This window comes from Budorcas taxicolor, chromosome X, assembly GCF_023091745.1.
Source record: "Budorcas taxicolor isolate Tak-1 chromosome X, Takin1.1, whole genome shotgun sequence".
Taxonomy (NCBI): domain Eukaryota; kingdom Metazoa; phylum Chordata; class Mammalia; order Artiodactyla; family Bovidae; genus Budorcas; species Budorcas taxicolor.
The window spans coordinates 4860158-4885756 of NC_068935.1; the positions used below are offsets into that span (position 1 = coordinate 4860158).

At 36.3% G+C, this 25599-nt stretch overlaps 2 protein-coding genes across 2 annotated transcripts in view; both read left to right on the plus strand.

The window, feature by feature from the left end:
• Nucleotides 1–25599, plus strand: part of DIAPH2 (diaphanous related formin 2) — a 791835-nt gene that overhangs the window by 227348 nt on the left and 538888 nt on the right. Inside the window, exon 6 of the mRNA XM_052663405.1 lies at nt 12846–12985. Within this exon, the coding sequence (XP_052519365.1) occupies nt 12846–12985 (140 nt within the window). The remainder of the gene's footprint in view (nt 1–12845; nt 12986–25599) is intronic.
• Nucleotides 14891–15640, plus strand: RPA4 (replication protein A4). Its single transcript, XM_052662993.1, is given in 3 exon segments — nt 14891–15152; nt 15155–15600; nt 15602–15640. Coding segments are annotated over 3 exon segments (747 nt in total).

The window sequence follows — 25599 nt, forward strand, 5'->3', positions numbered from 1 at the left end:
GTTATAATCCAACATTGAAAGCAAATTGTACCTTCTTGAAAATAGTTCTGCCCTGTCTTCCAAAAGGAACTCTCTGGTTTAGATTTCTAAGAATAATTTGCTAGTCACATAGTCTCAGACAAGTCATGACTTCTCCATCGCTCAATTTTCACAGATGTAAAAAAGAAAAAAAAATGGTTTTAGCAGTATTGTCTCCTGGTATTAGATGAAAAAATACATAGGAAAAGTTCTGAAGCTGTTTTCACTATAGAAATATAAGGCCTTTTTGATATATAAATTTATGAATCTCATTCAGTGCTGAAGACATAAACACATGTCAGTTAATCATAGATCTTTTACTTTTCTTTGTTTTTCTGTGCCTTGATTGGTTTACTATTGATGCACTATTGATAAAGGTAGGCAAGTTGAATAAGATTCAGCATGTTCATTTTGGCTGACAGCACTTAGTAAAATGTTTATAAGGCTAGAGGTCTAAAAATAATAGGGACTTTTTTGTTTCGTGGAAGGAATTTTTCTTTCATTTACAATTTATAGCTTCATTTACTACTTAAGATAGAGTTTCTTCTAGGCTATAGGAAACTTTAATAATCTGTAAAAGTATTATTAGACTGGCTTTGTTACAGTATCTAAAATTACTCTTAGAGTTAGATCTAAAAATGGTAAAGCAGGGAGTGAAAACATACTTAAATATCTTTTTTTAATTAAAAAATTTAATCAAAGTGTAATTGATTTGCTGTGTTTCAGATGTACATGTCTGTCTGCCTATCTCTATATATTTTTCAGATTATTTTCCATTATATGTTTTCATAAGATTAAATATAGTTCCTTGTGCTATATGAGCCTGCAGATAAAGTTGCAAAGAATTAAAATACACACACACACACACACACACACACACACACACACAGGTGCAAGTTAAACTGAGGAACTCTCATTAGGATTGGTGGGTTTTCTCAGTGCTATACAGTAGTAGGTCCTTGTTCATTATCTATTTTATATATTAATGTGCATCTGTTTTTCTCAAATTGCCAATTTATCCCTCCCCCACTTCCCTTTCCATAACCTTAAATTTGTTTTCTGAATATCTTAAATATCTAAATATCTTATGCTTAAATATAGTCTTTGCCTAACATAACAAATGCTGATGAAGCATTCCCTATTATTCTTTTCTTTAAATGGTACATGAAGAAACTGGCTATGCTAAATACGCTTGTTATCTTATTGGACATCATCATCGGTCAAATTTTGCGCATTTTCTTGTTTTTTTCCATAGATGAGGCTTTTCTGTTTGAAAGGGTAATATGCTTTTTCTCCCTTCATAGAGCAATAGAGTCAATGTAATGGCAGTACAAAATAGAGGAAACAGACACCTGTAAGGGTTCTTAACTTGTTTTGTACCATGAACCCCTCTGACAGTCTGGTGAGCCTATGGGAACCTTTTCAGAATCATGTTTTTAAATGTAAAACACAAATTGTTGTTATTTCGTCACCAAGTCATATCTGACTCTTGCGAGCCCGCCAGGCTCCTCTGTCCATAGCAGGAAAAGGCATTGCCTGTACATTCTCCAGGCAAGAAAACTGAAGTGGGTTACCATGCCTACTTCCAGGGGATCTTCCTGATCCAGGGATTGAGCTTGCACCTCCTGCATTGGCAGGCGGATTCTTTACCACTGAGCCACCTGGGAAGCCCACAACCCAAACTACATAGGATTAAAACGGAAACTGTATTAAAATATACTTATCAAAGTATTTTTTAAAGTTTATGACACATTCCAGAGAAATAGAAACTTACATTTGCACAAAAATCTGAGCTTGGAGTTCGTAGCTGTTTTGTTCATAATAGACCAAAATTGGAAACAAGGGCTTCCCTGGTGCTCCAGCAGTTAAGAATCCACCTGCCAATGTAAGGGCCATAGGTTCCATCCCTGGTCCAGGAACTAAGATCCCACATGCTGGGGGCGACTAAGCCCGTGCGCCACCAGCTACTGAGCCCGAGCACCCTAAAGCCCATGCTCCACAAAAAGAGAAGCCACCACAATGAGAAGCTCTGCACCACAACTAGAGTAGGCCTTGCTTGTTGCAACTAGAGAGAGCCTATGAGCAGCCACGAGAAACCTGTGTGCAGAAATGAAGACCCAGCACTGCCCATTCCCCCAAAAAACCCCTAAACTAAAAAAACAACTGGAAACAACCCAAATGTCCTCAATGTGTGAATGGCTAAATAACTGTAGTATATCCATACCATGGGCTATTTCTTGGCAATAAACAGGAATAAACTGTTGATATCTGGAATTTTTGTATGACTCTCCAGTGCATTATGCTAAGTGAAAAAAACCCATGCCAAAAGTTCACCATATAATTGCCTTTATATGACATTCTTGAAAGGACAAAATTACAGAAGTAGAGAATAGATTAGTGGTTGCTAGGAGGGGAGGGTTGTGGTTATAAAAGGGCAAAATGAGGCATCCTTGTGGCAATGGGATTATTCTGTGTCTTGACTTTGGTGGTGCGATACATGAACCTCGTGAATCAGAATCAGATGGAAGAATCCGCCTGCAGTGCAGGAGATCTGGGATTGATCCCTGGGTCAGGAAGATCCCCTGGAGAAGGGAATGGCAACCTACTCAAATATTCTTGCAAGGGAAAGTCCATGGGCAGAGGACCGTGGCAGGCTAAAGTCCATGGTGTCACAAAGAGTCGGACATGAGTGAACGGCTAACACTTTTGCTACAGGAATCTACAGGTGATCAAGTTGCAAAGAACTAAAATACACACATACACACACACATACATGCAAGTGCAAGATAAACTAAGGAACTCTCATTAGAAATAGGTAGGTGGTTTTCTCAATGTCAATATCCCAGTTGAGATACTGTAATACAGTTTTGCAAGACATCATCACCGGGTGAAAACAGAGGCTCTGCGAATTTTTGTTATAACTGGATGCATATTTAAATTATCTCAAAATGTTTAATTAAAAAATCTAGACAGTAATGGGCTTTCTTTAAAAGATTTGTTAAATACCAGGACAAAGTGTGAGCTCATATAACTAGGGGAAATTTAAAGAAATGGTGGTATTTTAATATACCACCAAAAATGTGGGATGTATGTATCATAGGAAAGTATCTGTGACTTCTGTTAGTCACAGTGACCAGATTGCAGGTGCTACTTATGCCACTATTGTCTGTTGCCTGCATTCATAATTGAAAGAGATGAGCTGGATTCAAGTCAGTGATTACTGAAAATAAAGATGTCATTTTTTCCTTTCCAGTTTACATGCTCCATGAATTGGGACCCAGAGTTAAGAAACCCCTGCTTGCTTTTTCTCTGTTTAGATTTCATTATCTGATATATCTCTAGGGCTTCTGTCAAATGAAATATAAACATAATGCTTAAACTTTCTTTTATCAAGTATAGTGGGTGGTGATGAGGTCTCATAAAAAATGCTAGTAGGCACACTTTATAGTTTTAAAGATTTAATGGGTGTCCATTCACCATGTACATTGTTCATTATAATTGATAAATACTAGTTTTAAAAGGCAAGTATGAATAGATTTTAAGTATGGGGTAAAGCACATATTTATTATATTTGATATGAAAAAGAACCATGTAATACTGATTGCTTATTACAGAAGTTTTGAATATCATTAAATATTTTAATTAGATTCTAACAAATCATTTAATGGTGGTTTCACTTTTCATTATTACTGTCTCTGAGAGTATCTTGATCAGATAAGGCTGTTGTTTTACAAGAAATGAAATTTAGTGTTTAGGGATCAACATTCCACTTATTAAAATAGCACCCTTTTGTCTTGGTCAGTGATAAAAATTAAAATTTATTGTGTTTAACTGAGTAATTATTTGGTGTTATTATGAACTATTTTTTTCCTATAGTCTACAAATTAAATATGTGTTTCACAACAGAAGATATAAAAATAGGGCCACTGAATTTAAATAAATGTTTTCAGGTTTCCTTGTGTACTTGACATTTCTAATAGTACATGTGCTGAAAGAATGATTTAAGTATTCATTCTGAAAGGGTCTTGTGTGTGTGTGGTAGTCACTCAGTCGTGTCCGACTCTTTGAACCCATCGACTATAGCCCACCAGGCTTCTATGTGCATGGGATTCTCCAGGCAAGAATACTGGAGTGGATTGTCATTCCTTTCTCCAGAGGATCTTCCTGACCCAGGGATCAAACCCTGATCTCCTGCACTGTAAGCAGATTCTTTACCATTAGAGCTACAGGGAAGTCTTAGATTCTGTAATTTGTGGGTAAAATGCTTAAGCTGGTATTTAATATGTTAAAGCTTCAATAAGTAAACAAGAAATTTTTTCTTACAGAAAACCTTATAATTAAAACATTTTAGATAATTATACTTAAATAATCTTCGTTAATTCCTTTTGAGACAGATCGTATGTATAATCTGAAGAATGATGATGTTTTTACACTGTACCTCTTAACCCCCTTCACTTATTTTGCCCATCCTCCTATCATCATCCTCATGACAACCACCACTTTGCCTTCTGTATTCTATGAGTCTGTTCCTATTTTGTTTTGTATGTTTGTTTATTTTGTATTTAAGATTCCACATACAAGTGAAATTATACAGTATTTGTCTTTCTCTGTCTGACTTAGTCCTAATATATTCTATAGGAGCTACATGTAATAATATGGTTGTGGCGATGGCAAGAGTTTATTCTTTCTGTGGCTGAATAATGTTCCATGTATATATAAATATGGCACATTTCCTTTATTCATTCATCTATCAAGAGGCACTTAGGTCGCTTCCACATCTTGGCTATTATAAATAATGCTGCACTGAATGTAGGGCTACATGTTTTAGCATTAATGTGAAGCCATGCTTGCATTCCTGGAGTGAATTCCACTTGATCATGGTATGTGATGTATTTTTAATATACTGTTTAACTTGGTTTGGTCATATTTTTTTAAGAATTGAAGACCATTAATCAAAACTTTGTCGTTTTCAGTATTTTTGAATATTTTGTATTGAGGTACAGCCAGTTAATAATGTTGAGATATTTTCAGGTGAAAAGTGAATGTACTCAGCCATATGTATATGCATGTATCCATTCTCCCCCAAACTCCATCCCATCCAGGCTGCAACATAACATTGAACAAAGTTCCATGTTCTGTACAGTAGGTCCTTGTTGGTTATGGTTTGCTCATATTTTGTTGAGGATTTTTTCAACTATGTTCATCAGGGATATAGGCTTGTGATTTTTTTTTTTTTATTGTTGTATCTTTATTTGGTTTTGGTATGAGTAATGATGGCCTCATAAAATGAGTTTGGAAGTGCTCCTTCCTCTTTAGTTTTTGGGAATAATTTGAAAAAGAGGCGTTAACTCTTCTTTAAATGTTTGGTAGAATTCACCTGTGAAGCCATCTAGATTAGAACTTGGTTGGAGTTCTTTGATTACTGATTCAATTTAATTACTAGTAATTACCTATTCATATTTTCTGTTTCTTCATGACTGAATCTGGGAAGATTTTGTCTTTGTAGGAGTTTATTCATTTCTTTTTACTTGTATAATTTGTTGGTGTATAATTGTTCTTAGCAATCTCCTATCTTTTGTGTTTTTGTGCTTTTGCTTGTAAATTCTCTTTCATTCATGATTTTATTTGGGGTCCCTCTGTTTCTTTCTTGATGAATTTAGCTAAAGGCTTATCAATTTTGTTTACGGTTTCAAAGAACCAGCTCTTTGTTTTATTAATCTTTTCTTTCTTTCTTTTGTTTCTATTTCATTTATTTCCTGTTTGATCTTTACTATTTCCTTCCTCTACCAACTTTGGTTTCATTTTCTTCTTATTTTTCTAGTTCCATTAAATGTAATGTTAGGTTTGTTTGTTTCTTGCGATAGGCCTGTATTGCTATGAGTTTAGCTCTTAGAACTGCTTTTCCTGTGTACAAAGATTTTGGAATGTTCTGTTTGCATTTATGTTGTTTCCGGTATTTTTTGACTTGTTTTTTTTTGCATTCTTTGTTGACCCATTGGTTGCTAATAGCAGGTTGTTTAATCTCCATGTTTTCTTTTCCAGTTTTTTGTTATTGATTTCTAGTTTTATACCCTTGTGCAAAAGATGCTTCATATGATTTCAGTCTTAGTAAATTTTGAGACTTGTTTTCTTACTTTACATTTGATCTATCCTGGAGAATGTTCCATGTGCACCTGAAAACAATGTGTATTCCGCTGTTTTTAGATGCAGTGTCCTGTATATATATTAAGTTCATCTTGTCTCATGTGTTTTTTAAGGCTAATGTTTCCATACTGATCTTCTATCTGTATGATCTATCCATTGATGTAAGGATAGTAGGGTCTTAAAGTCCCGCACTGTTATTGTATTGTTATCTCTTTATTCCCTTATCTCTGTGAATATTAGCTTTATATATTTAGGTTCTTCTTTGTTGGGTGCATAAATATTTATACATGTTACATCTTCTTGTTGGATGGGCTGCTTTATTGTTATGTAATGCCCTTCTTTGAGTTTTGTTACTGTTTCTGTTTTAAAATCTATTTTGTCTGATATAAATCTTGCTACCCAACCTTCCTTTTCATTTCTGTTTGCACAGTATATCTTTTTCCATCCCCTTATTTTAAGTCTGTGAGTTTCTTTAGGTTTTAAGTTAGTCTCCTGTAGGCAGCATTATTATTATACCTGTAGAAAGGCATTATTTTTTCATCTGTTCAGCTACTCTATGTCTTTTGACTAGGCCATTTATTCCATTTAAGGTAATTTTTGGTAGGTAGAATATTCCATTTAAAGTAAATGACAGGTATATATTTATTGTAATTTGTTAGTTGTTTTCTGGCAGGTTTTGTAATTCTTTTTTGTTTTTTCTTCTCTTTCTCTATTCTCTTGTGATTTGACCATTATATTTAGATGCCTTTCTCATTTTCTTTTATGTATTTACTGTAATTATTTTTGTTTGGTTACTGTTAGGTTCACATAAGTTTATAACATTCTCTATTAAGTTAATAGTAACTTAATGTTGAACACATTCCAAACTTTATATTTCTCCCCTCATGTCTTATGTTTTAATTGACACAGTTTACATTTATATTTCATACATCCTTTAATTACTGGTTTTAAAAATAGTACTACTCCTTCTGTCTTTTACCCTTCATACTTGCTTTGTAAGTGATTGCTCCACTATGCTTATTATTTCTTTATGTTTTCCACTGAGATTTTTACTTAGGTATGTGTTCTTATTATCAATTAGTCCTTTTCTTTTTAACTTACTGAATTCCCTTTAACATTTCTTGTAAGGCTGTCTTGGTGGTGAAGAATTCCTTTTCTTTTGCTTCTCTGGAAACCTCTTCATTTCTCCTTTGATTCTGAATGATTGCCTCATTTAGAGAATTTTTGGTCAGCAAGTTTTTCCTTCAGCATTATTCCTACATCTTGCCACTCCCTTCTGACCTGTAAAGTTTCTGCAAAAGATCTACTGATAGACTTATGGGATTTCCTTTGTATCTAGTAAGTTGCTTTTATCTTTCTCTTTCTAGGATTCTATCTTTATCCTTTACTTTTTTCATTGTAATTATAATACATCTCATTTTTTTTCTCTTTTTGGGTTCATATTATTTGGAATTTTCTGGAGTTTGTGGACCTGGATATCTGTTTTCCTTCCACAGATTCAGGAAGTTTTCAGCATTATTTGCTCGAATAATTTTTCTGACGTCTTGTTTTTTCTTTTCTTGTGACCTCAATGATGCAGATATTATTCTGCTTGATGTTAGGATGTGTTCTCTTATTCTATGTTTTACATTTGAGCTCTGAAAAGGTCTTAATTATAAGCTATATGTCCTGCAATGAGAAATGACAGTATATGAATTTATCTTGTGATACTACTTTTCTATATATGTTTTTATCTCACAGATCTTAAATGGATAATATTAGTATATTTTACACTATATTTTCATGCAATTAAATTGTCAGTGCAAATTGCATACAAATTGTTTAAATGTTGTACTAATATATTTGTTTAAAAGTACCTTTTATATTTTAGGAATAAATTAATTATCTCTAATAGATTCCATTTACAAGATGCTTTTCTTGTATAATAGAGAGAGGTCACCAAAAGTTTTACCAGCATATTCAACTTCGTATAGCCCTCCAGAAACATCACTTTTAGAATAAATATGTAGATCAACTTGTATTGTGCACATGTTTTTTGTTTCCTTTTCTACTGGAATTCATGGAACTGATGATGAGGAAAATGGCTTGCTATTTCTTATGCATTTAAACTTATAGGAGCCTCTCGAAAACAATGCTGTGACCCTTTTTAGATATAATTCCAAATTTGTTAATCTGTAACATTGCTTTTTTCAGAAAACTGAAGTCAAAGATAAGACACTTACTTGGTTGAAGTAGCTAAAGTAACGTGACTACATTAGAGTTCATAAATCATGGTCAATAAGAATAATGATATTACTGCTTTCATGACAATAATATTGTCCTTCCTATTTGAAGATTATACCATTGATAGTAATTGTTATTTGTGTGCACTCTGTAGTTGAAAAGACTTGTGTACAATTAATAGTTTTTTCCAGTGTCTGCAGCAAGACACCTTTACAGCTTAGAATGTGGAACCTTTCCTCAATTTATAACTAAGTCTGTATTTACATTAAAGAATAACAGGTCATACTCAGACCAAGTTAATTTAAAATCAGAAGTGATATCTCCACGGCAATCTTAAAATAGCTTTTTAGAATATTGCATGTCTGATTTTGATATGAAAATTTCATATTAGAGTAGGATGAGTGTAAAGTGAACTGAAGTTTCTTTTGGTTAGAATAATACAAACACAGTCATACTGACAAGTATCTCCATTCCAGTGATTTTCAAATTAAGGAATGGTTTCAAATTAGGAAAGCTCTTTGTTCACCTAGCTTTGGAAGACCATGATGTGTGCTAATTGCTAACTTTGTCTGCATTATTTTTTAAAGATCAAATGGGCACAGTGGTAATTTTCATTAATCTCGTACAGAGCAGCTAATTAAAATTTCCATTATTATCAATCCATTATCTAGTTGTTTCCTTTGTTCAGTATCAGAACAGGATGTTAATAATAAGCCTTTCTTGTATTACAGTTCTATTAAATATAGTGAGAATTAGTTTAATCTATTGCACTGTTTTGTCTTTAGGTGATTTCTTTAATGTTATGTTGTACCATATTGATTATGCTGAAGATACTTTGACATTTTGTAATAGAGGTTTCAGAATTAAATACTTGTTTCTTTTTTTTTTTTTTTCCTTTACGAAATGTCGAGAAAAAGTGACATATAGTTAAAGAAGAAAAGTAACCCAAGGACCAGAATGTTGGTGTTTTATCCTCACAACCTCATTAATTACCTGTAGCTAGGGTCATGCAAATCAATCTGATTCCCTATTTCTATAATGGTAGTATTAGCAGGGCTGGTCTTTAAGGGCCAGGCCAGCCTTTCTATGCTGTTTCTATCATGTTTTCATAATTCTCAGATATGAACTACTGTTAAAACCGCAAAGTCCTTCTAAACTTGGTAAAAGGCATTTGGTCTATAAAGTTATATATTTTCTGTCTTGCTCCATTATATTGTTTGTTTTCATTCTGTATAACCATAGAGTATCCTCAATTGTGAAATTTAAACCAATTTCTAGGACTTGGGGGAGAGGTGAGTCCCAAGGTGATAGACTGACCCAGTGGTTCCGTAAAGAATCTCTCACCCACAACCATGTAGAAGAAGAGAAGTTAACGTTTTCTCAGTACCTTACTCTGTCTGTGGTACAACATACATATGTGCATGTTTGCTCTGTTGTGTTTGAGTCTTTGTGATCCTGTGGAGTTTAGCCCACCAGGCTCCTCTGTCCATGGAATTTTCCAGGCAAAGATACCAGAGCAGGTTGCCATTTCCTCCTCTGGGGAATCTCTTGTGTCTCCTGCATTGGCAGGCAGATGCTTTATCATTGAGCCACACGGGAAGCCACAGCATATATGAAATGTTTCTTGTTTTTGGCACTTTGATATGCATTGTCTGACTTAATCCTCAGAACAAATATGAGGGATTGGTATTTATTACCCCGAATCAAGCATGAGCAATCATTTTTGTAGAGATCCGTTCAGTCATCTGAGCAAAGATTACCTAGAAGGTAAATGAGGGGGTCTTGATGCATACCTAGTGGCAGTTTGAGCCATTCCCAGCATACCATATACTATCTAAAGTTACCTTATGCTAGCATCTCTGAGAGAAGGCAATGGCACCCCACTCCAGTACTCTTGCCTGGAAAATCCTGTGGATGGAGGAGCCTGGTGGGCTGCAGTCCATGGGGTCGCTAAGAGTTGGACACAACTGAGCGACTTCACTTTGACTTTTCACTTTCCTGCATTGGAGAAGGAAATGGCAACCCACTCCAGTGTTCTTGCCTGGAGAATCCCAGGGACGGGGGAGCCTGGTGGGCTGCCGTCTATGGGGTCGCACAGAGTCGGACACGACTGAAGCGACTTAGCAGCAGCAGCAGCAGCATCTCTGAATATATTGTAATGGAATGTCTCAGAACTGTAATATTCTGAAGTGAAACTAAACTGAATTTGAAAGCTTTGGCATGTTGAAGGTCACCAGTCATTCACCTTTTTGGTTATTCACCTTTTTGGTTATTCACCTTTTTGGTTATTCACCTTTTTGGTTATTCACCCTTCATATATTCATCATTCATTCAAGAAATATATGTTGAGTACTTAACTCTGTGCCAAGCACTGTGTTAATATCTAGAGATAGAACAGTGAACAAGTTAGGCAAGCTTCCCGCTTTGTGGAGCTTATATTTTAATGAGATGTACACAGTAAACAAGTATATAAAGCAGTAAGCTTATATAAAGCTAATAGGATAAGTGAGATTTAAAATGATGTTGTGATGATAAGTGCAGTGTTAAGACGGAAGACTGGTGGCATGAGACGTAAATGATGAGAACCAGCAATAGAGGCCAGAGTCTTCCAGGCAGAAAAAACAGCAAATACAAAGATCGTTCCGTAGGACTAAGCCCTGTGTATATAAAGCCTCCGGGGTAGGATCCGTATGGCCTTGTCATCCATTAATTGAGAAAATAAATTTGGGGGTCCTATGAAAGTGGAATGTGACTTCAGATCTGCAAAGTTTTATACTATAAATGTTTACTTGCTAGTCCTTGTGGATCTGTAGCCTTAAGAGCTGGGCAAATAAGTTACAGAAATGTGAAAATGATTTCAAGCTGATGGTTGTACTTACTGTGCCGTTTACATGGTGATTTATTCAGTAGACTTCCTGAATATCTACTGTCCAATTGGAGTGAAACTATGAAATTGTATTCCTTGTTCTTTCATTATTATGGACAGATTCCGTAATGGCACACTTTCGCTGATGCTCACTAAACGCCATCACTGTGTTAGACACTTGGCATACATGGAGCTTCCAGTCTAGAACAGAAAGAGGCACACGCAATGAACTCTGCCCCAGTGTCTTAAGTGCTGTAATAGTGAAAGCGCTGTGGTGGTGTGAGGGAATGGTTTTTGTACATGAGACTTTATCAGACTTTAAGCATTTACTATTTAATGGAATAAAAAAACCGCATACATTAAGAATGAGTGACAGTTTCTATACCAGGAGGCATTTTCAATAAAAAGCCAAATATTAGGAAACCCTAGGGAATCTATTTCTCATTATTAACATATTGTTTTTTTTTTAACTCTATATCCTCTAGTGACATACCTTCTATCAAATTGAAAAAAATTGCTTTCCTATTTCTAGCTTAGGTACTTAGCAAAAACTGAGTGTAATTCATATGAATTTACAAAATGGGCTCCAAGCTAGAGTTTTAATCCAGGGGAATACATTAGTAATATAGGAAAGGGGCAGTTATGATTATGTATGATTATGTAGATCTGGGATCTGAAACTATGAATTATTAGAAGCATGAATGTGTTGATGATGTTTTTCTCCCAGCCTTTTCCCCAAATGACTTACATAGTTATGGTAAGGTGATGAAGCTCAGAAGCTGTGATGAGATAATGAGTTCTAGAAATAACCCTGTGTATATTGGAAATTAAGCTAAAAACTAGTCGCTATCAAATAAATGCATTTAATGACTTCTAAAGATTAATCGATAGCATGGATGTAGCATAGTTCGGAAGGAATAGTTGGGAACTGGTGAATGCTTTAGACAAACATGCTAATTGGAGACTATATTGTCTTAGATTTTAATAACCATTTTCCCTTGGTTTTGCGATAGGGTGATATTCTGACATATTTCAATAGATTTGGGTTATATATAATGTATTGCATTATAGTTTATAGACTAGAAGTAACTAGTAAACTTAATAAAATGATTTCTAAATGTATGTCCTACGAGTAAAGGAGGACCAGCTAATGTTAATCCTAATGCTTGGATTTTGAATTTAAGCATTAATGCTGCTACTGCTGAGTTGCTTCAGTCGTGTCCGACTCTGCGTGACCCCATGGACTGCAGCCTACCAGGCTCCTCCGTCCATGGGATTTTACAGGCAAGGGTACTGGAGTGGGATGCCATTGCCTTCTCCGAGCATTAATGCTACTCAAGTCCATATTCTGTTCAGGTCATAAGCACCATCAGTGTAATTTTCTTTTAAAGGAAAATTCTTCTTTATACTTCAACACAACATGTCTTTACCATGTCAATTCTAGATGACCAAAAGATTTTAAATGCCTGACACTCTGCTCACATTTTTTAATAGTAAAATATTTACATATTCTATGCATTATTTTATTTCAGAAGTTTTTAATAAAACCTTGTTGTTTGCCTAAAAGAATTTCTCTTTTTTTCCTATTTAATAGGGAGGACTGAAAAACAGCAAACATGAATGCACCCTGTCTTCACAAGAATATGTTCATGAATTACGATCTGGTATTTCTGATGAGAAACTTCTTAACTGCCTAGAATCTCTGAGGGTTTCTTTAACCAGCAATCCTGTCAGGTCAGTGCTTTTTACTGTTTTGGTGCGATTCATACAATGTGTACTGTATATAATTGTTGGGAATATAATCACATCAGTTTAACCTCAAGATTTCATGACCAGATGACTGATGTTAGCTAATAAAACAATGTCTAATTATGAGGTCTAAACATTAAAAAATATATAGTTAATCTGATCTCCAATAATGTGCAATTTTAAGAATACAAGTATTACTTGGATGGTTAACTCCTCAATGATTATGTAAAATATGGGTCCAGAGGCTAAATGTCCACATTTATATGAAAGTCTGTACTCATATAACAATTATTATATATTTATTTGTAAAATAAATTACATATACGGCTCTTTTATTCTCTTTTAAGAAACTTACTTTAGTTTTGGTTGCACTGGGTCTTCATTGCTGCCTGTGGACCTTCCCTAGCTGTGGTGAGCAGGGGCTCCTCTTTGTTGCAGTGTGCTGACCTCTCATTGTGGCGGCTTCTCATTGCAAAGCACAGGCTCTAGGTGCGCCAGCTTTAGTAGTCGCAGTACGCAGGCTCAGTAGTGTGGCTTGCAGGCTCTAGAGGTGGGCTCAGCACTTGTGGAGCTCGTGCCCAGCCAGTCACTGGCATGTGGAACCCTCCCAGACCAAGGACTGAGCCCATGTCTCTGCACTGGCAGGTGGATGCCCATCCACTGTGCCACCAGGGAAGTCTGACATTATTCCTTTTTAACTTGAGAAGTAAATAGTATTTTGTATTCTCTTACAAGTTTTAGATATTTATTCACACTTTTATGTAATTTGGGATAGCAAAAATCAGTTTATTTTACCCAGTAAAGTAAATAGGAGAATATTAATAAACTCCTTAAAAATCTACACATTTAGGTGTGAAGGAGTTTTAAGGAAGAAGTTCTTGCTAGTGGTAGATTCCAATAATTGGTGTACTTTTATCAACCATAAAAAGTCTTTAAGTTAAATACATTCCACATAAAATATTTTTATAGGGATAAACAGATTTTCAGTATAATATGAAAATATTCTGGGATCTACTTCCACAGTTACTAAAATATTAAGTTCAGAAATTTGAGTTTACAGAAACTGTTATTTCCATTTTATTCTTGGTTTTCCTAATATATGATGGGACTAGTACTTCCCTGACTTATCCACAGAAGCTTGCAAATAATTTAGAGCTCAGTTTTGTTTGAATTTATGTATAAATTGAAATATCTTATACTATTTATTTTTACCAGTAATGCATTTGGCACAATGACTGGAAGAGTGTAATTCTCCAATAAATAGTTTAAAAAGGTAATCATAAGATATGACTTGCATTTGGATTTGATATTTATTCAGAGGTGGCTGTCTTGCTATTGCTATTTTTTCCAGAATGCTTCTGGTTTTAATGATTTGAACATGTGAGTCCTTTGAGGACCGTAAAAGTGGCAGATTCTCCATTGTCCCTGTCCTGCCACCCTGCTCTGCCGCCACTGCCTCCTCACACAAACTATACTGAACTTACTGCTCCGAAAATTTCTGTTGAATGGCTAATTGAATGAGTGAATAAATGAATCTTTTAAATACACCTATAGAAGTCGTGACATTTAGTAATAAGGTGGGGGCGAGGGAACCTTGTTAAAATATATTTTTATAAACATAGTGGAAAAAGTTTGAAATTGTACGTGGGTCTTTTAAAATACAGCAGAATAGGTATCAGACCACCCCAAAGTATTCTTGGGTGAAGTGAGAAGCTGGCAGGTCCCAGCTGACTACAGACAGCTGCATCCTGGCAGCTGATTGGCTCCACAGTTGCAGGCCTCACAAACTCCGCATTGGGTGGTAGCCCATGCTGAAGTTTGGAGCCTGCCTGTGGAACTTGCTAGTTGGAGCCAAAGCCCGCTTCCTCTTTTGCGGGAGCTGCCGTTATAATGAGTAAGAATGGGTTTGGGAGCTATGGCAGCATTTCTGCCCCAGGTGGAGCCAGCGGAAGCAGTGACCCAGTGTCTCAGGGCAGGGTAGCTCTTGCTACTAAGTCCATGGGATCCAGGGCCCAAATCCAGGCTATTGTTCCTTGTGTAAACCAACTGCTCACCTCCACTCTGGTTGATAACATCTTCAAGACTAGAGGAATCAAGATTTCCCAAGTTTCTGTTGTGGGAATAATAAGGCAGGCAGAGAAGACTGCAAGTTACTTTACAAGATTTACGATAGGACCATTAAACCTATCGAGGTCTGCCAGTGGGTTGGCAGAGATAAAGCAAAGCAGGAGGTGACTCTGCTTCCAGTGGGAGTATATGCCAAAGTGTTTGGTATCCTGGAATGTTCTGCAGAGGTGAAGAGCCTTGAGAAGTTGAAAATCCATGTCCTCCAGGACATGAATGAGTACAGCACACACATAATCTAGAAACGGTCAACGTACATGATGCTGGATAACACCTGCCAAGCGGGCTGTGGGCAAAGTGGCCCTGTTGATCCATCAGAATGGGGTGAGGCCCAGAAGCACGGCGAGCACCACCCCATTTTCGTCCAGAATGAGGTGCTGCATTTGATTCATGAGCTCCAGACCAAGCTTTGTGACCTGAGCATCTGGACCGTCAAGCAAGCCATTGATTATCTGACCGTGGACGGCCACATCTACCCCCACTGTGGATGAAGAGCATTTCAAATCTGCTGATTGAAGCACCGAAAACTTTTGTTTCATTTTCTGAAGACCCTGCCTCCTGTTGTGACTGAGTTTGTGTGACTTTTAGGAAGTAGATTTTTTTTTAAGAAAAGATTGGAAGTGGCATCCTTTGGAACCTCACTGCTTTTCCAGCTGCTTTGAACTTAACTGTTTTTCTAACTATATTTGAAGCTTAGAAAGAGATAATGGCCAGTTGACTGGCCTTTTTGTAGGATTTACCAACGAGGAGATGAAAACACTCCTGGATGGATGAATTTGGGGAAGCAAAGGTACAGAAAAAGTTGAAAATTATTATTTTCTTGCGTGGGAGCTTCTTTTTCCAAAATATCTAAGTATTAGGAGAAAATAGATGCAGTCAAGGAGCCAGTTAAGAGACAAAAAAAAGTGTTTTTACATAGACTCATTTTCTATGTTTTGATTTAGCATCTTATATTCATACTGTTATGTTATGCTAAATATAGTAGTTGATTAACTCAGATGAGCTAAAGAAAGTAGTTTATGAATTCAGGTACCCAGTTCATGTTCATATAGTAATCTGCTCTTATTACCATAAGTTTATGTTTTTTAAAAGATAAAATTATACTACATTTAAATGGCAGGGTCAGCTTTGACTTTTTTTCTTAAAGTATAATTGTTTTGAATTCAGTGTGGTGAAATTTTTATAAATTATAATCTCTTATAGTTGCATAGTACACAGATACCAGACTTGATGTAAGTTTTATGTTCTGATGTGTTATTTATAGTACTAAATGCTCTATTTTATGTATAAGAAGGTTTTATTCTTATAGGTTAGATGAACAAGTTCTTATAGGAATATTATTAAGCTTAACAAGTTTAATGAAAGTTTATGCAAGCATTTTATTAAAGCACTTTTGCAAATCTTCATTGTGTGATTTGTTTTCCTAAATTCATTTGGAAAGCCTTTAGTTTTGCTTTTGAATATTAATATTTTAATTATCCAGAGGGATTTTTTTTTAAATTTAATTTTATTTTTTTTTGATGTTTTATTTATTTATTTTTTATGTCAATATTCTTTATTTTTTTTTCATTTTTTTTTTAAATTTTAAAATCTTTAATTCTTACATGTGTTCCCAAACATGAACCCCCCTCCCACCTCCCTCCCCATAACATCTCTGTGGGTCATCCCCATGCACCAGCCCCAAGCATGCTGTGTGTGATGTCAATAACATATGTTATATCCTTTTTGTAATAATATATTTTAGTATGCATGTCTGCTAAGTCACTTCAGTTGTGTCTGACTCTTTGCAACCCTGTGGACTGTAGCCCGCCAGGCTCCTCCGTCCATGGGATTGTCCAGCCAAGAATACTGGAGTGGATCGCCATTTCCTCCTCCAGGGGATCTTCCCCACTCAGGGATTGAACCTGCGTCTCTTTTGTCTCCTGCATTGGCAGGCAGGTTCTTTACCACTGTGCCACTTGGGAAGTCATGCATTTTAGTATAGGTTATATTAAATATGTGAGGCTTTTAAATGATTGAATAAAGTAAGCACTAAGTTGTACATACACTAAAGATGGTATCTTTCAAGTTACTGGTTTTGTTACATTAGTGGAAAGAAAAATTATATTTATTCATTTAGACAGGTAGAAGAGAAAAGCATTACTTGTCTCAATCAAAAAAGAAGGTGAAAAAACAGAGAAAAGCTCTTAAAAGCCAGCAGTCCAGACTGTCAGAACTGGCCTTTTTTTGCCAATTCTAAGAAAAAATTATCACCAATTGTTGCTTAAACTTCCTGAGGCATAAACTAAATTTTTTTCCCTTTCAAAAGCAATGAAATAAGCGATATTCCTTTGAAAGATGCAAGTGGTTAACATACTATAAAATGTGTTTGTTATTTAAATAATCAGACAATCTTTCCAAATTCTAGTCTTCACAAAGAGAAATGCTGAACCACTCTGTTGAAAAGGTTGCCTGCCCTGGGGAAAACCATACTGAGGGAGAAACAAGGGGCATATTTCTTCCTTAGAATCTCAGTGTGGAATGTAGTCTAAGAGACAGTATTCTTTTGTGGTATCACTTATACAGATTCAGGCACCCTGAGATTAAATTCTGACATCTATGACTTGGTAGGTCACTTGCTAATTGCCAAGTTGACTCAATTGGTGGTTGGATAGGTAGTCAGTTTTCCCCTCTAGGAATATTCCTTCAGAACCAGGAAAATAGCAACTTAAAAACAAACAAACAAACTTTATTTGGTTGCCTTAGTGCCTGGGAACTGACGCTTCTATGTACACCTGAATTTAAGGCCAGAGAACATACCCACTGTCTCCCCCATCCTTTGACAGGAACTGTCCTCTCTCTTTGTGACTTGGGATCCTTTTTAGTTTTGTTAATTAACCTAGCACTCTTCCCCACTTTACGCTTCTTGAGCTTTACTGGGATTCTGCTGCAGGTGAGCGGCAGCAATGGAAGAATACTAAGTATTCTGTGAATGGAATATATGTGAATGGATGTGAATGGAATGTGATGGAAATCAACAATGTGAATGGAAATCAAAAAACATTTTAAGGCAATAACAATTGCTAGATTGCCATACCTGCATATTTAGTGCATGTTAGGGTTAGCAGATGTCTCAGATTCATTGTAAATCATCCACTTGGCATGCAGACTTAGTTTTCAATTTTGTTTACACAGTGAATAAATTTGGCCAGTGCTCCCCTTCCTCTCCAGTTCTGCCCTCAATGTGAGCCACATCTTTTGACGATAAGATAGAAATCCTGGAGAAATACTGTTGACTATTTTGGGAAGGGACATTTAATTCTGAGGAGCCTGAAGAACATAATTGATTATTATTAGCCCCTGGGGGTTTTCTATAGCTCATAGACATAAGAAATGACTGGATTTGTATTAAAATTGATTCTAAATGGAATAAATAAATTTGAAAATGTTTTCAAGTCAAGGTTAATATTGTTACAATTGTTAGTAATGTTTTACCTACTAAATTTAGATTTATATGTTGAGTGTAATCTGAGAACTGTAAATTGTCTTATTTTTATAATTTCTATTCACCTTTTATGATGATGAACAAAAAAGATAACTGCAATTCTTTTCAGTCATTAAACTTTTAGTGAGCACTTACTTATGCAATAAGTATTAGCTTTCATTTTAATAAGCTTAAATTTAATTGATTTCTGAAATGCTTATTAAAATTATAATAGTTAATATTGTAACATTTATATAGTACTTATTGTCTGCTAGGTACTGTTCTAAAAGAGAGAGTGTGTATGTATGTGTGTGTATGTGTGTGTGCCCCTGTGATGGCTAGGTTTATGTTTCCAGCTCAGACTTTTTTCTTGAAATTCAGACATTCATCTCCAAATGTCTTCCCAGATGCCCTACAGGCATCTTTAAAATATTTTAAAAAACGAAAGCAAGAAATACTTACATATATACCATTTATTATCCTCCAGGAACTGTTCTAAGAACGTGAAATACACACATGAAACCAGAGAATCATAATGATTAGTATTAATATTGTTCACATTTTATAGATGAGGAACTTGAGGCTCAGAAAGGTTAAGTAATTTGCTCCATTTTAATGCTATATGGCTAGTAACTGTCAGAGCTAAGATTCCAATGCTGGGTCCTTATCCACTTCTTTATACTACCTCACAATAAGGAAAGTCTTTTAAAATATCCTCCTTTCATTCTAGTCACATACTAAATCTTTTGACTTTCTTTCTTTCATTAAAATTTGCCTGACTTGAGTTTAAAAAAAAAAAAAACAACTGTGAAATATTTTAGCAACAGGTATAAAGGGGAATATAAAAATACCTATGTTTTTCATCTACCAGTTTAAGAAACAAAACTTTATTTTTATTATAGTTTTAGAGAACTTAGCAATATAACTTGTTAATTTTTAATGACACTGTAACACACTGTGCCTGCATTTTTACTGATTAAAAATCACCAATGGTTTAAGTGCATTAAACCAATGCATTTATTATTTCAAGCGTAATTACAATTGTATTTGTAAAGTGTAAGTGTAATTATATCTTAAGAATATATAGAATTGCATTGGAAAGCGCTTTTTTTTTAATGACCTCATTGCTCTGTGCTTCCTGAATAGCTCAGCTGGTAAAGAATCCGCCTGCTACGTGGTACACCTGGGTTCGATCCCTGGGTTGGGAAGATCCCCCGGAGAAGGAGATGGCTACCCATTCCAGTATTCTGGCCTGGAGAATTCCATGGACTGTATAGTCCATGGGATTGCAAAGACTCAGACACGACTGAGTGACTTTCACTTGCTCCATACATATCGATGATACTTCTAGTAATTCAAATGCCATCCATATGATATTATTCTGATACATAACTATATGATAAATTAAGAAAGGTTATTTTACTATTATGTGTTAATTTTTTGGTAATACCTTAGGTTGGAGCGGGTCAGTAAGTAACATTCAATATTATGTAGTTTGTTTTCATATAGCAGATGGATATCCCATAAAGGAATAACAAATTCCCCTTGTCCATTTGGGGTCTGTCCTTATGGAGCTTACATTCTAGTAAGAGAAGTCAGACAATTAATAAAATAAACATATGTATATACACACATATATACACATGCATGAATTGTCAGGTTGTGATCTGTTCTGGGAGAGAATGTTGCTGTTTTGTATCATATGGCCAGTGAAGGCCTCCCTGACTAATGGCATGTGAGCAGAAGTCTAAAGAAAGTGTGGAAGTGAGCTCTGATGTCCACGGGAGGCAGACCATTCTGAGAGACAGGAAATGTCTGCAGCAAATGCTCGGCCTGTTCCAGGAATGTCAAAAAGCACAGTGTGGCGGGAGGCAGAGAATTGTGACCCGTTGGTAGGACTGTGGCTTTTACGCTGAGTGAGCTGGGAAGCTACTAGAGGGTGTCGAGGAGAGTAGTGAACCTGACCTGAAGAGATTTTTAAGGGATGACTCTGGGTAGAAGCAGGGAGACATGTTAACATGTTGCAATGAAAGAGCTAGAAATTTCACAGAAATTCTAGCGACAGCCGTATAGCGGTGCCTCATGGAGGCTGATATGGAAGGTCACTTGACATCCAAAGGTAGTCCTAGAGCCTGATAATTTTCGTCGTCAGTCTCCAGCACAGCAGCAGAAATCATGGTGCCTCTCCGTGATTCGTTCCATTGTGAACATGGACTCTACATGGGTCTGCTTTTTTCCCTGACATTAACTCCCTGGCCTTCTCTGTATTCCCCATTTTGAATTCTTAATGGGGTGACTCTGGTTCCCATTTGTTTCTGCTCTGGCACAGGTGTTCATGCCAGGCCGCCTACAGGCCTGTTTAAGTGCTAGCCACACCACTGGTCAGGTGACAGTTCCGAATTGACTCAGGTTTGTCCTTGTTAAGGGAGAGGCGGGCACAGTGATATGGTCCAGATTTTTTCCACCCTAGAAAGTGTCTCTGGAGAGTCCTTCCCTAAGAAGGGGATATGAGCTTGTCAAGTACCGCCCATACAGGAACTTTGTTAAAATAAGAAAGTTTCTATGTGGACGCTTCCTGAAGGGCAGAGATTATGTTTTCTTTGAGCTGTATACTGTGCATTTAGCTTTAGTCCTTGTGGCCTTGCAGCTCAGTCGGTAAAGGATCTGCCTGCAGTGCAGGAGACCCGGCTTCAATCCCTCGGTTGGGAAGATCCCCTGGAGAAGGAAATGGCAACCCACTCCAGGATCCTTGCCTGGAAAATCTCATGGACAGAGGAGCCTGGTGGGCTGCAGTCCATGGGGTCCCAAAGAGTTGGACACGACTGAGCAACTAACACACACACACTTGTGGCATTAAAAGCTGAGTGAATGAAAACATGTAATGACTGCTACCATGAACTGCCTCTAGTGTTCCTGTGTGTATGTGTGGGTTTGGAGAGCAGAGGGGGGAAAAAAGAAATCAAAGAGCAACAGCGTCCTTAATTTTCCTCTGAGTGTACTGTGAATTCTTACCAGAGTCAAGTAAGCCACCCCCGAGCAGTAGCCTTTCCTTAGACTTTTATCTACCATCTGACTCTGGACCAGAACTCTTTCTTTTTTCTGATACAAAGACACTCTCAACCCACCCCTCAAAAAAAAAAAATCAAAAAGTGGTGGTAGTGGGATTTGTGTCTACATCATGTGGTTAAAGTTCTGAAAGTACTGTAGTATTTTCCCCACCCACAACTTTAACCACATGATGTAGACAGAAATCCTGCAGGAAAGAAACATGTTTAAATGTATTAACTCAGAGCTCCCAAATTAAAAAAAGAAAAACCACTTGTATTCCTTAGACAAGCAAATAATCATTCTGTAGTATAAATCATACTTTCTATTTCCATCAGATTTAAACCCACCAACAGTTGTAAGATTTTATCTAACCACCCTCCACTTTAAAACCTCCTTCCCAGTAACCAAAAAATAACTGATCAAAGCAACAGAGCAAACAACTAATTAGTCTTCCTTTTGGACAGAAACAAACAGGAACAGTAAAACAACAACAACAAAATCAGAAAAGGAGGAAACCAAAGTAAGAATAAACCCAAGAAAGAGAGTAATTTGTACGGTGATGAGGAAACTGTATAAAAAACAAAAAACAACACAGAGGGAAAAATCAGCTTGAATGCATCATGTCTTATTTCTTATATAACAGTAAAGGAATCCTTGAAATTCAACAGGAGTCATTTAATATTATTGTTCTGTTAATAGTTTCCTAAGACTTCCATAACAGTTACCAAAAACTGGGTGACTTCAAACAACAGAAATGTATTCTCTCACAGTTCAAGTGGCCAGAAGTCTGATATCAAGGTGTTGGCAATCAGGTCCCTCCTAAGGCTCTAAGGGAGGATCTTTAGAGCTCCTGCAGCTTAGGGCACTTCTTGGCTTGTGGCAGCGTAACTCCAGTCTCTGCCTCCTCTGTCACATGGCCTTCTCTGCTTCTCGGTTTGTCCTTTCTTTGTCTCTTGTAACAGCGCATGCTAGGTCAGTTCAGTCATGTCTGACTCTTTGTGACCAGGCTCCTCTGTCCATGGGATTCTCCAGGCAAGAATACTGGTGTGGGTTGCCATGCCCTCCTCCAGGGGAGCTCCCTGACCCAGGGATTAAATCTGCGTTTCTTATGTCTCCTGCATTGGCAAGCAAGTTCTTTCTTTACCAATAAAACCACCTGGGAAGCCCTCTTGTAAGAATAATGCTTAAAAAAAAAAAAAAAGAATATTCGATATTCACTAGTTTGTTGGATGTTTTCGATTCCACACATAAGTGATATCATGTAGTGTCTTTTTATTTAGCATAATGTGCTCCAAACTCATGGATAGAAATAACAAACTAGTGGTTACCAGTGGGTGGTGGCGAAAAGGGAAGTAACTACTAGGTGTAAGATACTGTATAACAAGGGGAACTATAAATGGAAACTAACCTTTACAGTTGTATAAAAAATTTTAAATACAAAAAGATTGTAATGGAAAAAAGACTTGGTGGTTAAATGTAAAAAAGATGAATTAATCATTAAATATAATCATAATTTCAGTAGGGAGTGTAAAACCAATGGAAATAAAAATAATAATGATTTATGCATGGAGATAAATTACTGTACCTCAAAATAATGAAAAGAAAATAGCTAATTTAATTATCAGCTTTTGAAATGTATCTAAAAAATCAATAAGAAGTATTGGGTTGGCCAAAAAAGAAAAAAAAATACTCTGATTAGACTTAGGATATAGTTTCCTTTAAAATATTAGAGGAAGTAGTCTCTAAGTCTCTGTTATATAACTATTTTCCAGAGCTTCTATTCTTTAGAATCTGGACATTTGGCCTCTCGTGACTGATTTGCTTCTGTACCACAGTTTAAACTGATTTCCTTGTGTTCAGCCCGTAGTGAAATAATATTTAAGCACCCATACACACTAATAGTTTTGCTAAACATTCTCAAATTACAGTCATTTCAGAAAATTAAACAGAATAATGTCCATTTCAGTCAATCCCTTTTATAAGCCATCATTAACTGGCCATATCCCAAATCACTCCCTTACTATAAATTCCTTTAACATTTATTTCGTACTGTATACATTCACCTGTACCTGCCTCTGCTCCATAATAGTTTCATGCATGTATGCTTGCTTTTCTAAGTTAGATTTTAGACTCCTCTGGGGAAGGGAACCTCTTGCCCTCTTATTTGTTTCACGATGGCAGGTACGGTGTAATTTATATACAATAAAGTGTGATTTGATGTAGATATTGACCCATCATGAATAACAACCAGTACTTCTCCAACAGTGATAATGAGTTTGCATTAATCTGGCTCTATTTTGTGGCCATGCATTTTTAGATGTAATCAGAGAAAAAGAATGAAGCTAACTTCCTCTTCACAGGAGTGAAACCTGTTGGTTTGATTTGAACCATATTCACATATTCATCAGGTATAGATAAAATACCAGGCTTCCCTGGTGGCTCATAGGGTAAAGCGTTTGCCTACAATGTGGGAGACCTGGGTTCGATCCCTGGGTCAGGAAGATTCCCTGGAGGAGGAAATGGCAACCCACTCCAGTACTCTTGCCTGGGAAAATCCCATAGACTGAGAAGCCTGGCATGCTACAGTCCATGGGGTCACAAAGAGTCGGACACAACCGAGCGACTTCACTTAATAGATAAAATAGCTTGCTTTCCACAATTGTCTTTTTATGGTCGCATGGTGAGTTAATGAAATTGAATGTTTATGTTAGGTAGTTAGAATAGGAAAAAGGAGTCCAAAATGGCGGTGGCAAGACAAAGAAAGGAAAAAGCCTGCGAAGATGAAACAAAAGAAAATCCGAGGACCAGAGTGAGAACCTCAGGTGAAACAAACAGCCCTCCTGGCTAGCCCAGTTTACATAGTGTAGGCTCAGGGGGAGGAGAGAAAACATATAAAAAGAGGAGCCAGGATTGAGCCCCTCTGTTTTTTTGGGTTGGTCCACCCTCATGCCTAGAGGATGTACTCTGCTTTGCTTGCCAAATAAAACTGAGCTGTGACACTGGTCTGTTGCTTCAAATCTTTACTGTAGCATGACAGAACCAAGGAAATTACACACTCCTCTCACATTTACAACTCTGTTTAACACCCTAAAAATCCATGAGTTTTGACTATAAAATAAATCCCAATCTGCTGTCACAAATCGAATTAGACTTTTCACATATCATGGTCTGTGGGTTTTAGAATGAGAACGGTGTTGTTACTTACAGATTTTTGTTCATATTTCTTTACTAAAGTTTATGAAAGGAGGCTGTGCCTGCTGAGAAATGACCAATGAGTTTGAACAATTTTGTTCCCAGCCAACCTATTACAGGATGTATAGGTATTTGGCAATATATTTTATGAAGATCCAGAGAAATGTGTAGCAATAAATCATTGTTACTAAGCTTTCTTAACATATGACAAAAACAACAAATATTGGTTTGAAGAATAGTATGAGAATTTTGGTTGTGTAGAATTCTTTCAGAGTTGTTGCTGAAATAGCCTTATAGATTGTAGGGTATATTATTCCACTGAGAAACTGTATTTTTTTTTTTTTTTTGGCTTGGTATCTTAGTTAATCAGCCAAACTCATGAGATAATGTGTATATTTACCCTTTATGTGATGATGGCTTCCTCAGTCAGTTTTCAAGCAGGTGAAAAAACATAAAATATCTCTTACAGTTTCTGTATGTGTAGTTATTTGTGTTACCTCTGGCACATTTCTTTTTACTTGACACTTTCTAAGTTCCTTTTAGATTTAAACATTTTTGTCTAGCACATTAATATGCATCTTAACATAATCATCATAATGAAAATAGCTGACTGTTGACAGTAATACAAATTAGGAATAGAAAGTACTTTCTGAATTATGAATGTTAATAACTATTTAAACAGCCTATATTAAATGTATTAAAAGCTTGGCAAAGCAGCTGACACTACTTAGAAAGTTAATATAACATTAGATGCAGATCAATACCTTCAGAA